This window comes from Lucilia sericata, unplaced genomic scaffold (assembly GCF_015586225.1).
Source record: "Lucilia sericata isolate MDLA Ls3-8-SP2 unplaced genomic scaffold, ASM1558622v1 Contig000366F_arrow, whole genome shotgun sequence".
In the NCBI taxonomy this organism is placed as follows: Eukaryota; Metazoa; Arthropoda; class Insecta; order Diptera; family Calliphoridae; genus Lucilia; species Lucilia sericata.
In genome coordinates, this window is record NW_023994385.1 from 256,734 (window position 1) to 271,703 (window position 14,970).

General features: G+C 31.2%; 2 protein-coding genes across 3 annotated transcripts; one reads left to right on the plus strand and one right to left on the minus strand.

Annotated features, from left to right (window-relative positions):
* The first annotated feature begins 1,686 nt into the window (after nt 1-1,686).
* Nucleotides 1,687-12,759, plus strand: LOC119604149 (band 7 protein AAEL010189-like). 2 transcript variants are annotated; one of them, XM_037956620.1, is made up of 5 exons: nt 1,687-1,956; nt 11,601-11,768; nt 11,832-12,180; nt 12,242-12,407; nt 12,475-12,759. In XM_037956620.1, the coding sequence occupies exons 1-5, from the start codon at nt 1,803-1,805 to the stop codon at nt 12,616-12,618; spliced, it is 981 nt and encodes a 326-aa protein (XP_037812548.1). In that variant the 5' UTR covers nt 1,687-1,802; the 3' UTR covers nt 12,619-12,759. The 2 variants fall into 2 exon arrangements, with proteins under 2 accessions (XP_037812548.1, XP_037812549.1); XM_037956621.1 differs by lacking the exon at nt 1,687-1,956 and adding an exon at nt 11,383-11,386.
* On the minus strand, nt 12,726-13,819 carry LOC119604147 (NADH-cytochrome b5 reductase-like). Its single transcript, XM_037956619.1, has one exon. It carries the CDS (start codon nt 13,738-13,740, stop codon nt 12,757-12,759), a length of 984 nt encoding a protein of 327 aa, XP_037812547.1. The 5' UTR covers nt 13,741-13,819; the 3' UTR covers nt 12,726-12,756.
* Between the last annotated feature and the right edge of the window lie 1,151 nt (nt 13,820-14,970).

The window sequence follows — 14,970 nt, forward strand, 5'->3', positions numbered from 1 at the left end:
TTTAACACCATTACCGAAAGTAATTGATATTCTTTAAGAATTCAGAACTTTTAGTGAAAGATCGGTGAAAAATCCTTATGTGAAAGATTCTTAAAAGATTTCATTTTAAAGAATGATAAAGTGAACCTCCGGTAGATGCGGTGAACCAAGTCCACGCCCACTGTCAGAGGGTTCAGAAATACTAGTAAAGGATACCACAACAGGCTCGGTGGAGGATGTAGGTGTATTTCTTCGGATTTATTGTAAAATACATCCTCCTTTGAAGGTAAGTAAGTAAAAAACAAGCAAGAGTGCTATATTCGGCTATGCCGAATCTAATATACCCACCATCAAACCGTACGCCGTAAAAGGAATGCTCTCCTATAAACATCAGGGTGATATTACTCATCAAATTTACTGAAGAGGACCTTATATGAGAGAAAGGTTGAATTATTGACCGTTTTTCATAAAATTTTTCATAACTTTTTTAGACCGATTTTGGTTGATATAAAACATGTTTACATCGAATATCAGTTCCCTACACTTTCCGCTTTTAATTCGGTAGGAAGATTTACATTCCTATAAAAGTTTCTTAGGTTTTGTCCCGTAAGAAACTTACTTATGTCAAATTTCATCAATAATACTGGTATTTTTAAGTCAGTAATGAGAGTGAAAGTAATTTTTTGAAGGGGACCTTATATGGGGGGTAACCTATGGACCGATCCACATAAAATTTGCTAAAGAGGATTTTGATGGTAAGAGACATACTTATGTCAAATTTCATTGCTATACTCGTATTTTTAAGCCAGTAATGAGCGTTAAAGTAATTTTTTGAAGGGGACATTATATGGGGGGTAGGGTCAATTATAGACCGATCCACATAAAATTTGGTAGAGAGATTTTGACTAGCATGAAACTTATGTGTGTCGAATTTCATCGCTATATTTTTATTTTTAAGCCAGTAATGAGCGTTATAGTGATTTTCCGATGGGGACCTTATATGGGGGGTAGGGTCAATTATGGACTGATCCTAATAAAATTTGGTATAGAGATTTTGGCGCATATGAAACTTATTTATGTCGAATTTCATCGCAAAACTCGAACTTTTAAAACAGATATGCCCGTTAAAGCTGTTTTTCGGGGGTCCACTTGTATGGGGGCTATCCAAAAACGTGGACCGGTATTACCCATGAACGACAAAATCAATATACCCCCTTCCACCATCTTTTTTGATGGTGGGTATAAACATTTAAATAAAAAGCTTTTTAAAAAAAGTTTCCAAAAATTAAGATTTTATCGAAAATCCTTTCATAAATATCAAAATTATTTCAAAATTAAATTGGATATGGTGTAAAAAACACAAAATTCAATTTCCATTCAAGAAAGTTTTTTTTAATGAAAAGTTAATGTAAACATTTTCGAAAATATCATGCTGGAAAACTTATAGACTTGTTCTATATATTTTTATATTGTAAAAATCGTCTATCCACAAGATATACTAGTACTCGTACTATATAAATATTGAAAAAACTTTTGTTGTTGTTTATAATTTCTCTCCAGTTTAGTGTAAAATAGACGATAAGGTATACAAATACGAAAAAAAAAACTCTTGCTCATACTAAATAATTTTATTATTTTCGCAAATACCGTGAAAATGTGGTGTTTTTACGATAAAAAACTTTTTAGTTGCTATTTAGAATTCAGCGGGTTAAGTTGTTAAAATTTGGAGAAGAATAAAATTAAAAAAAAAAAACGAAATCGAAATTATTAATATTAGTGTTTAAAAGGAAATTAATATATTAAAAAAAGTAAACTTATATACAATGATGAATGCCACTTCTTCTCCTCGTTTAAATCGCGCTCGTATTGCTACTTCACCGCCGGAAACTATACGTTATCCGACAACGGATATACGGACATCGCATACGATAAATATACCCGCTCAGACAAATCGTACATATCAAGGATTAAAAACTTGTAGGTTTTACTTTTGGTGTTTAATAAAAACAATTATAATTAAAGTATTTAATCAAATAATTATGATTAGTTCTATTAGTACCGATACTCCGCCAATCTCTTAATAAATCGCTGTTTTGTTAAAAAGTTAGATTTCTTTAGTAAATTAATAGTCAGCGGGAAATTATTTTGAATTTCCAAATAATTTTTATATGAAATATTAATGTAAACATTTCAGAATATAAAATACTGGAAAAATTTTTAAATCATCATTTGTATACATTTGTAAAACATATCTGTCTAGAAGATATATTCGCGTTACGGTGGCAATTGACAATAAATTGATCAATATATTGATCAATATATTGATTTTAATAAAAACAATTTTGAGAAATCATTGAAAGATCTATTTTAAATAATATCTAAAATGAAAAATCGACTCTTTTTTTATATAAAGTTAAACGATCATAGAATGATCACTGATTTTTGCTATTTTTTGGTTTCAGTGAAAGATCGACTTTTTAGTGAAAGCTCTTTTATTAATAGAAAATTAATCTCTTAGTGAGAGATTAAACATTTATACTCTTTTTAGGGAAAGGATTGACCTATTAGTAAAAGATTGTTATGTTAATAAAATTAAAATCGAACTTTTAGCGAATTATTGACATTTTAGCGAAATATATCTTTTAAGTGGAACATCGATCGTTTAATGAAAGATTAGCTTTTTAGTGAATCATCGAACTTATAGCTAAATATTAAGCTTCTAGTAAAAGACCCCTTTTTAGTGAAAATGAAAAACAAAACAATTTAATAAAAAGTCGGCTTTTTAATCAAAATCAAAGAAACGATCGCTCTTTAGTGAAAAAACAATATTTTAGGGAAAAAATCAAAAATTTTTGGAAAAGATCAATCTTTAAATGAAAAATATTATTTTCAGTGAGTGATTGAACCTTTAGGGAACGACCCTTTTATTGAAAGATCAATCATTTAATAAAAGATCGATCATTTAACAAAATATCGACCTCTTAATGAAAAAATTAACTTTTTGTGAAAAATTTAGTGATTGATCATCTTTTAGTGAAAGATTTAACTTAAATGAATAATCTCTTTATAATGGAGGATAAATCTTTTAATCAGGATTAAACTCTTAGATTGATCTTTTAGCAAAAGATTTAGTTTCTATTAATAGATTGACTGACCTCTTAGTAAAAGGTCAAACTTTTTGCGAAAGATTGATATTCTAGTGAAAGTGAAAAAAATTATATTTTAATGAATTTAGGAAAAGAGGAAACTTTTAGCAAAAGATTTATCTTCTAGTGAAAGATCGATGTTTTTGCGACAGATCGTCCTTTCAGTAAATTATTTCCATTTAGTGAAAGAGGGATCTATAGAGAAAGATTCACATTTTAGTGGCAGATCCACCTTTTAGTGAAAGACCCTAGTAAAAGATTAACGTTTTGGTAAAAAACTGACTTTTTAGTTAAAGATCGAACTTTTAACAAATAATCGATCTTCTAGTGAAAAATCTCTTTTTAGAGGAAAAATTTACCTTTTGTGACAGATCGTAAATTGTTTTCATTTCTAGAAACCAGTTTAAACCGATAAAAATATCATACTTTCATAGTAGATTTCTTAATAAAAATCAATTATCGCGTTTATGATAACAGAAATTGCATTCCATGTAATTCGAACTGATAAATTTTCAAGCCAAAGACCTTAAAACACATGTTATCCATATTAAAATTTAAAGCAATTAATTTACTTAGGTACTTTTGTAAAAGTCAAAATAAATTACCCATGAGTCAATATATTAAAAGACTTAATTTTCGAAACGAATTTCTTTTATCTCAAAACTCAGTAAAAATCCCCACAAGAAAAATTCCCATATGAAAAGAAAAATATCTTAATCATTAATTACACTGCAAGTTACAAAACAAATCCTTAGGTGAAAAATTAACATGTACAAATACTAAACTTTATAGTGTAGACCACCAATATAGGCGAGCGCGCATAGAGACGACCCCCACCAGACAAACTTTCCAAAACAACAACATACAACTTGCAACAAAATAATAAACAAATTGTTTTAATGAACGAAAAAAACTAAATAAACATTCTGGAATTGAAATGTACCTGTACAGAGTAACAAGTATTTAAGTAAACAAGAGATTTAAGAAATTAGTTTTTACAAAAATTTGAAAAAATTTTAACCGAAATCAAAATTTTTCTACTTTAGACTGGACTATAGTCTAAATTATAGTCTACCAAATAGTCTAGACTAATTATCTATATATCAGACTATAGTCTAGTCCATAGTCTGGACTACAGTCTAGTCTATAGCCTGGACTATAGTCTGGACTACAGTCTAGTCTATAGGCTGGACTATAGTCTAGTCTATAATCTAGACTATAGTCTAGTCTATAGTCTGGACTATAGTCTAGTCTATAGTCTGGACTATAGTCTAGTCTATAGTCTGGACTATAGTCTAGTCTATAGTCTGGACTATAGTCTAGTCTATAGTCTGGACTATAGTCTAGTCTATAGTCTGGACTATAGTCTAGTCTATAGTCTGGACTATAGTCTAGTCTATAGTCTGGACTATAGTCTAGTCTACAGTCTCTACTAGTCTAGTCTACAGTCTCGACTATAGTCTAGTCTATAGTCTGGACTATAGTCTAGTCTATAGTCTGGACTATAGTCTAGTCTATAGTCTGGACTATAGTCTAGTCTATAGTCTGGACTATAGTCTAGTCTATAGTCTGGACTATAGTCTAGTCTATAGTCTGGACTATAGTCTAGTCTATAGTCTGGACTATAGTCTAGTCTATAGTCTGGACTATAGTCTAGTCTATAGTCTGGACTATAGTCGAGTCTATAGTCTGGACTATAGTCGAGTCTATAGTCTGGACTATAGTCTAGTCTATAGTCTGGACTATAGTCCAGTCTATAGTCTGGACTATAGTCTAGTCTATAGTCTGGACTATAGTCGAGTCTATAGTCTGGACTATAGTCTAGTCTATAGTCTGGACTATAGTCCAGTCTATAGTCTGGACTATAGTCCAGTCTATAATCTGGACTATAGTCCAGTCTATAGTCTGGACTATAGTCCAGTCTATAGTCTGGACTATAGTCCAGTCTATAGTCTGGACTATAGTCTAGTCTATAGTCTGGACTATAGTCTAGTCTATAGTCTGGACTATAGTCTAGTCTACAGTCTAGTCTATAGTCTAGTCTATAGTCTGGACTATAGTCTAGTCTATAGTCTGGACTATAGTCTAGTCTGCAGTCTAGTCTATAGTCTAGTCTATAGTCTAGCCTATAGTCTAGTCTATAATCTAGTCTATAGTCTAGTCTATAGTCTAGTCTATAGTCTAGTCTATAATCTAGTCTATAGTCTAGTCTATAGTCTAGTCTATAGACTAGTCTATAGTCTAGTCTAGTCTATAGTCTAGTCTAGTCTATAGTCTAGTCTAGTCTATAGTCTAGTCTAGTCTATAGTCTAGTCTATAGTCTAGTCTATAGTCTAGTCTATAGTCTAGTCTAGTCTATAGTCTAGTCTATAGTCTAGTCTATAGTCTAGTCTATAGTCTAGTCTATAGTCTAGTCTATAGTCTAGTCTATAGTCTAGTCTATAGTCTAGTCTATAATCTAGTCTATAGTCTAGTCTATAGTCTAGTCTATAGTCTAGTCTATAGTCTAGTCTATAGTCTAGTCTATAGTCTAGTCTATAGTCTAGTCTATAGTCTAGTCTATAGTCTAGTCTATAGTCTAGTCTATAGTCTAGTCTATAGTCTAGTCTATAGTCTAGTCTATAGTCTAGTCTATAGTCTAGTCTATAGTCTAGTCTATAGTCTAGTCTATAGTCTAGTCTATAGTCTAGTCTATAGTCTAGTCTATAGTCTAGTCTATAGTCTAGTCTATAGTCTAGTCTATAGTCTAGTCTATAGTCTAGTCTATAGTCTAGTCTATAGTCTAGTCTAGTCTAGTCTATAGTCTAGTCTATAGTCTAGTCTATAGTCTAGTCTATAGTCTAGTCTATAGTCTAGTCTATAGTCTAGTCTATAGTCTAGTCTATAGTCTAGTCTATAGTCTAGTCTATAGTCTAGTCTATAGTCTAGTCTATCTAGTCTATAGTCTAGTCTATAGTCTAGTCTATAGTCTAGTCTATAGTCTAGTCTATAGTCTAGTCTAGTCTATAGTCTAGTCTAGTCTAGTCTATAGTCTAGTCTAGTCTATAGTCTAGTCTATAGTCTAGTCTATAGTCTAGTCTATAGTCTAGTCTATAGTCTAGTCTATAGTCTAGTCTATAGTCTAGTCTTATAGTTCTAGTCTATAGTCTAGTCTATAGCTAGTCTATAGTCTAGTCTATAGTCTAGTCTATGCTAGTCTATAGTCTACGTCTATAGTCTAGTCTATAGTCTAGTCTATAGTCTAGTCTATAGTCTAGTTCTAGTCTATAGTCTAGTCTATAGTCTAGTTCTATAGTCTAGTCTATAGTCTAGTCTATAGTCTAGTCTATAGTCTAGTCTATCGTCTAGTCTATAGTCTAGTCTATAGTCAGTCTATAGTCTAGTCTATAGTCTAGTCTATAGTCTAGTCTATAGTCTAGTCTATAGTCTAGTCTATAGTCTAGTCTATAGTCTAGTCTATAGTCTAGTCTATAGTCTAGTCTATAGTCTAGTCTATAGTCTAGTCTATAGTCTAGTCTATAGTCTAGTCTATAGTCTAGTCTATAGTCTAGTCTATAGTCTAGTCTATAGTCTAGTCTAGTCTATAGTCTAGTCTATAGTCTAGTCTATAGTCTAGTCTATAGTCTAGTCTATAGTCTAGTCTATAGTCTAGTCTATAGTCTAGTCTATAGTCTAGTCTATAGTCTAGTAGTCTATAGTCTAGTCTATAGTCTAGTCTATAGTCTAGTCTATAGTCTAGTCTATAGTCTAGTCTATAGTCTAGTCTATAGTCTAGTCTAGTCTAGTCTATAGTCTGGACTATAGTCTAGTCTATAGTCTGGACTATAGTCTAGTCTATAGTCTACTCTATAGTCTGGACTATAGTCTAGTCTATGGTGTGGACTATAGTCTGGAGTATAGTTTATATTGTCGAATATTGTCTTGTTTATATCGGGGATTCTAGTCTAGTCTATGGTCTATAGTCTGGAATATACTCTAGTCAAAATTCTGGACTATATTCTAGTCCATAGCCTAATGTATATTCAGGATTATAGTCCAGTATATAGCCTGGACTGTAGTCTACGACTATATTTTAGACTATAGTCTAAATTATAGTCTAGAGTCTGATCTAATTTATTTTCTATATTCCGGACTATAGTCTATAGCCTGAAACAAAGTGTAATGAAATTTAATAAATTAAAGTTTCAATTTGTTCTCCCCATTCTTTAACACTCTGTTAAATACCTGTAATAAATGGAGTAGTATTTAGTATTTTCTTTTCATCTAATTAAAATTGTATAAACAACTATCAGTGTGTGTTCATAAAAATCAGTTTTTCTTCATTATTCAAAAAGGTGAAAATTCTATTTACTCGTAAATTCATCTCAAAAATAAAATCAATTACTACATGTGCATAAAAATAAACTCATATTTTTTTCTCCGTGTTTTTTTTTTTCTTAATTTTTGTTTAAATAAACAAATAAATAGTTTAAACAAATTTTCAAAATTTTTTTCTTTAAATTTATATTAATATTTAAGAGTAAATTTGTCAATTAACAGTCGGTGGGTTATACCGCGCCATAAGCATTTTTTGCTTAAAATATTTGAAGGATTTGAATAAAAATATACAAATTTACTTGGTGGCTATTTATTAACTTCAGCTATTTGTATATTTGTTATATGATTTTTAATTGTTTTTTTTTTTTAATTTTTGTATATTTTTCTTTTAATTATTTATTGTGTTTGTGCGCATCTTATTGTATTTATAATGTATGGTCTAATTGTTGTTTTAATGTTAACATTATAATTTATGAAAATATAAAAATAAATCAATATATTCGATTTCGGTAAAATTTGCTTTGATTTAAATAAACTTGGAATATTAATGTTTAATAAAATAGGAAAAAAAAGTTTGGTGTAGGTCAAAGACGAATTCTGAAGTCACTACTTTAAGATAGTTTATAAATATGGTTGTTATTGGTTTTAAAATGAAAACAAAGCGAAACTAGACTAAACTATAGACTAGACTATAGACTAGACTATAGACTAGAATATAGACTAGAATATAGACTAGACTAGAGACTGGACTATAGACTAGACTAGAGACTAGACTACAGACTAGACTATATACTACACTATAGACTAGACTATAGACTAGACTATAGACTAGACTATAGACTAGACTATAGACTAGACTATAGACTAGACTATAGACTAGACTATAGACTAGACTATAGACTAAACTATAGACTAGACTATAGACTAAACTATAGACTAGACTATAGACTAGACTATAGACTAGACTATAGACTAGACTATAGACTAGACTATAGACTTGACTATAGACTAGACTATAGACTAGACTATAGACTTGACTATAGACTAGACTATAGACTATAGACTACTATAGACTAGACTATAGACTAGACTATAGACTAGACTATAGACTAGACTATAGACTAGACTATAGACTAGACTATAGACTAGACTATAGACTAGACTATAGACTAGACTATAGACTAGACTATAGACTAGACTATAGACTAGACTATAGACTAGACTATAGACTAGACTATAGACTAGACTATAGACTAGACTATAGACTAGACTATAGACTAGACTATAGACTAGACTATAGACTAGACTATAGACTAGACTATAGACTAGACTATAGACTAGACTATAGACTAGACTATAGACTAGACTATAGGACTAGACTATAGACTAGACTATAGACTAGACTATGACAGACTATAGACTAGACTATAGACTAGACTATAGACTAGACTATAGACTAGACTATAGACTAGACTATAGACTAGACTAATGACTAGACTATAGACTAGACTATAGGACTAGACTATAGACTATAGACTAGACTAGACTAGACTATAGACTAGACTATAGACTAGACTATAGACTAGACTATAGACTAGACTATAGACTAGACTATAGACTAGACTATAGACTAGACTATAGACTAGACTATAGACTAGACTATAGACTAGACTATAGACTATAGACTATACTATAGACTAGACTATAGACTGACTATAGACTAGACTATAGACTAGACTATAGACTAGACTATAGACCTAGACTATAGACTATACTATAGACTAGACTATAGACTAGACTATAGACTAACTAGACTAGACTAGACTAGACTATAGACTAGACTATAGACTAGGACTTAGACTAGACTATAGACTAGACTATAGACTAGACTATAGACTAGACTATAGACTAGACTATAGACTAGACTATAGACTAGACTATAGACTAGACTATAGACTAGACTATAGACTAGACTATAGACTAGACTATAGACTAGACTATAGACTAGACTATAGACTAGACTATAGACTAGACTAGACTAGACTATAGACTAGACTATAGACTAGACTATAGACTAGACTATAGACTAGACTATAGACTAGACTATAGACTAGACTATAGACTAGACTATAGACTAGACTATAGACTAGACTATAGACTAGACTATAGACTAGACTATAGACTAGACTATAGACTAGACTATAGACTAGACTATAGACTAGACTATAGACTAGACTATAGACTAGACTATAGACTAGACTATAGACTAGACTATAGACTAGACTATAGACTAGACTATAGACTAGACTATAGACTAGACTATAGACTAGACTATAGACTAGACTATAGACTAGACTATAGACTAGACTATAGACTAGACTATAGACTAGACTATAGACTAGACTATAGACTAGACTATAGACTAGACTATAGACTAGACTATAGACTAGACTATAGACTAGACTATAGACTAGACTATAGACTAGACTATAGACTAGACTATAGACTAGACTATAGACTAGACTATAGACTAGACTATAGACTAGACTATAGACTAGACTATAGACTAGACTATAGACTAGACTATAGACTAGACTATAGACTAGACTATAGACTAGACTATAGACTAGACTATAGACTAGATATAGACTAGACTATAGACTAGACTATAGACTAGACTATAGACTAGACTATAGACTAGACTATAGACTAGACTATAGACTAGACTATAGACTAGACTATAGACTAGACTATAGACTTGACTATAGACTAGACTATAGACTAGACTATAGACTAGACTATAGACTAGACTATAGACTAGACTACAGAATAGACTTTAGTACTAGATTTTAGAACTCAGGATTAAACTCTTAGATTGATCTTTTAGCAAAAGATTTAGTTTCTATTAATAGATTAACTGACCTCTTAGTAAAAGGTCAAACTTTTTGCGAAAGATTGATATTCAAGTGAAAGTGAAAAAATTTATATTTTAATGAATTTAGAAAAAGAGGAAACTTTTAGCAAAAGATTGACCTTCTAGTGAAAGATCGATGTTTTTGCCACAGATCGTCCTTTCAGTAAATTATTTCCATTTAGTGAAAGAGGGATCTATAGAGAAAGATTCACATTTTAGTGGCAGATCCACCTTTTAGTGAAAGATCCTCGTTTTAGTGGAAGATTTACGTTTTAGTAAAAAAAAAAATAACTTTAGTTAAGGATTGAACTTTTAACAAAAAATCTATCTTCTAGTGAAAAATCTCTTTTTAGAGGAAAAATCTACCGACTAGACTATAGACTAGACTATAGGCTAGACTATAGACTAGACTATTGACTAGACTATTGACTAGACTATGGACTAGACTACAGAATAGACTTTAGAACTAGACTTTAGAACTAGACTATAGACTAGACTATAGACTAGACTATAGACTAGACTATAGACTAGACTATAGACTAGACTATAGACTAGACTATAGACTAAACTATAGACTGAACTATAGACTAGACTATAGACTAGACTACAGTCTAGATTAGACTTTAGAACTAAACTATAGACTAGTGCTCTCTTGATTATTTATTAAAAGTTTATAAGTTAGAAAAACTACCGATTTTGAATTTTCTATGCATTATCCAAACTTTACACACATGCCTCTAATTTGTAGGGTGTGTTGAAACTTGAGTGTATAATATTTTTATTTTCTTCTTTTTCTATGAAAAATTCAAAAATTTTTTATCGCAATTTTCATCGCCTAAATGAATTCATATGGTTGTGAATTTGTAAAATAAATGTAAAATAAATCAATTACAAAATTTGGAAAACATAGTTTTCGTACACAATTGAGTAATAGAATGTTTTTTAATCGTATTTTAATAGCAATATAAAAATAAATTTTGCTTTGAACGTATCGAAACGGAAATCGAATATTATGTTTATTTAAAAACTTGTTAAGTTTTGAAAAAAAAAATATTAATTTAACAACATGGCACTTATTAAGAGAAGGAGAACTAGTTTATGTAAGTCAATATTTTATAAAGATTTTTGGTAATTTAGGATACTACAGAAGGATTTACATTTAATAATCTTTTAAAATATTGAACATTTAATTTTCCTGATAATTAATATACATATTATTTTTTATTTTAATTTCTTAACTACAGCCGAAAATGAAGAAATGAATTGTGTAGAAATTCTGGCTACCACTATATCAATAATTATAATGGTCTTAACATTTCCCATTTCAATATTTATATGCTTTAAAGTAGTTTCGGAATATGAAAGAGCTGTGATATTTCGTATGGGTCGTTTGCGTAGTGGAGGAGCAAGAGGTAAACTACTTGTTATACTAACAAATACTCTAAAGTAATAAATTTGTATTTAAACTCTATCAGGACCCGGTGTTTTCTTTGTTTTACCCTGTGTCGATGATTATTGTAAAGTAGATTTGCGTACAGTATCCTTTGATGTACCACCACAAGAAGTATTATCCAAAGATTCGGTAACTGTAACCGTAGATGCAGTAGTTTATTATCGCATTAGTGATCCTTTGAAAGCTGTTATACAAGTATCAAATTATAGTCATTCCACTCGCCTATTGGCGGCCACTACTTTACGTAATGTTTTGGGTACACGTAATTTATCGGAATTGTTGACAGAAAGAGAAACTATATCACATACCATGCAAATGTCCTTAGATGAGGCCACCGATCCCTGGGGAGTTAAGGTGGAGAGAGTGGAAATGTAAGTAATATATACAGTGATTAATAAACATTAGTCTCTGAAGTAAATTTCTCTCCTTTAGAAAAGATGTTTCTTTACCCACCGCCCTGCAAAGAGCCATGGCAGCGGAAGCTGAAGCAGCACGAGAAGCCCGTGCTAAAGTGATAGCTGCAGAGGGAGAAATGAAATCCTCCAGAGCTTTAAGGGAGGCTTCAGATATTATATCAGCCAGTCCCTCCGCTTTACAGGTGCGCATTGTGTATACTTTTCTCTTTTTATTTCATTTTACTTATTCAAATTTTGTTATATTTTCAGCTCCGCTATTTACAAACTTTGAATAATATATCGGCCGAAAAGAATTCCACCATTATCTTTCCCTTGCCCATGGATCTTTTAACACCTTTCTTATCGCATCAAAATACTTCATCACACTGTACGCACAAACATCAATGTCAGTGACATTTACCCTTGAAGCAGTATTTAGATGAGCTGCACTCCTGCGAATTGAAAAACGATTTAAATACTACATAACGAACGATTTAAATATTGTTTACACTATTATTAAGTTTTTAAAGTCTTTTATAAAATCGCTTTATATTACAACAAATAAATATTACTTTCCGCCACACCATAGCTGGTTTGTGTCAATAATTCCTTAAAGTAATATTGAAATTTTCCATTGCCAGCTAGAATTATAAAAAGGTTTTCTTTACTATATTCCAACTTGTCTAATAATTGCTCCAAATCCTTTTCATTACACCGTAAAGGTTTTATGTTTTCTTTATATTTAAGTTTACTTTTAAAATTTTCACAGGTTTCTAGGCATTGTTGGTTAATTAAACATTCAGTATTATCACATAATTCCCGAGATAAATAAATATGCACCTTGTAATTCCAATATTTGTTAAAATCATATAACTTATCCCTAAAATACACATGTTGCATATCTTGAAAGCAGGCTATGTGTACCAGTCTAAACAAATCTTCCTCATTATTTAATATCTCCTCTATAATGGCTATAACCGGTGCTACTGCTACTCCTTGGCTGATGATTAGCAAACATTTTTCACCTTTGACATCTGTTTCATGCTCAAAACAGCCTATGGGACCTTTAAATTCCACTTCATCATTAATTTCTAATTTTTGTATATATTCCGACATGGGTCCTTGTGGTTTTAAATTAACTAATATTTTAAATTCCATTTCCAAGCAATCCCACCAATATGGTGAATAAGGACGTAGTAAAAATTTCCGTTCAATTGCCATTTCGTTTCCATTATTTCCCCCTTCAACATTTTCTCTTTCCGATAAAGGTTTCCGCATCATTAAATGATAGCCAGCATTCATGTCCAATATATATTCCTTATTATTTTTGGAATGTTTCGATTTAAAGTGCAACTCCCAAACATCGTTTACTTGAGGCAGGTGCAATGTTTTATTTTTTAGCCTGAAGTGTGTGTAGCTGCTGAGTATATTTTGTTTACCACTTTTATCGGCCTTAAGAGATTTGACTTGTTTAATATTTAGCACACAATTGGCACAGCCATTACCACAACAATCACTTTCATTAATATCTTCCATAAATATTAAAATATATTTAACTTTTTTAATAAAAACAAAACTATTTGCTAAATTAAAGACAATATTTTAATGAGGTGAATTTTTCTTATCAAAGAAGCAAAGTTGTAAAAAATTGTACCAAAATAATGCGTACTTTTTTGTGATATTGTCTAAACAGTGCGCAACATGTAAATAAGTACGGTGGTTAATTTTTTTATAAAATATATAAATGTAGTCTATTCTATACTCTAGAGTGTACACGAGGATTTAATCGATACGAGTCTATAGGCTAGCCTATAGTCTAGTCTATAGTCTAGTCTATAGTCTAGTCTAGTCTATAGTCTAGTCTATAGTCTAGTCTATAGTCTAGTCTATAGTCTAGTCTATAGTCTAGTCTATAGTCTAGTCTATAGTCTAGTCTATAGTCTAGTCTATAGTCTAGTCTATAGTCTAGTCTATAGTCTAGTCTATAGTCTAGTCTATAGTCTAGTCTATAGTCTAGTCTATAGTCTAGTCTATAGTCTAGTCTATAGTCTAGTCTATAGTCTAGTCTATAGTCTAGTCTATAGTCTAGTCTATAGTCTAGTCTATAGTCTAGTCTATAGTCTAGTCTATAGTCTAGTCTATAGTCTAGTCTATAGTCTAGTCTATAGTCTAGTCTATAGTCTAGTCTATAGTCTAGTCTAGTCTATAGTCTAGTCTAGTCTATAGTCTAGTCTAGTCTATAGTCTAGTCTAGTCTAGTCTATAGTCTAGTCTAGTATAGTCTAGTCTAGTCTATAGTCTAGTCTAGTCTAGTCTAGTCTAGTCTAGTCTATAGTCTATAGTCTATAGTCTAGTCTAGTCTAGTCTAGTCTAGTCTATAGTCTATAGTCTAGTCTATAGTCTAGTCTATAGTCTAGTCTAGTCTATAGTCTATAGTCTATAGTCTATAGTCTATAGTCTATAGTCTATAGTCTATAGTCTAGTCTAGTCTAGTCTATAGTCTATAGTCTATAGTCTAGTCTAGTCTAGTCTAGTCTAGTCTAGTCTATAGTCTAGTCTAGTCTAGTCTAGTCTAGTCTAGTCTAGTCTATAGTCTAGTCTAGTCTAGTCTAGTCTAGTCTAGTCTAGTCTAGTCTAGTCTATAGTCTAGTCTAGTCTAGTCTAGTCTAGTCTAGTCTATAGTCTAGTCTAGTCTATAGTCTAGTCTAGTCTAGTTTAGTCTAGTCTATAGTCTAGTCTAGTCTATAGTCTAGTCTAGTCTATAGTC

Excerpts from the sequence above, each read along its gene's own strand:
- LOC119604147 (XM_037956619.1), bottom strand. The coding sequence starts at position 13,740 with ATGGAAGATATTAATGAAAGTGATTGTTGTGGTAATGGCTGTGCCAAT.
- LOC119604149 (XM_037956620.1), top strand. The coding sequence starts at position 1,803 with ATGATGAATGCCACTTCTTCTCCTCGTTTAAATCGCGCTCGTATTGCT. Across the intron at positions 1,957-11,600 it reads ATATCAAGGATTAAAAACTT|CCGAAAATGAAGAAATGAAT; the intron begins GTAGGTTTTACT and ends TCTTAACTACAG. Across the intron at positions 11,769-11,831 it reads GCGTAGTGGAGGAGCAAGAG|GACCCGGTGTTTTCTTTGTT; the intron begins GTAAACTACTTG and ends AAACTCTATCAG.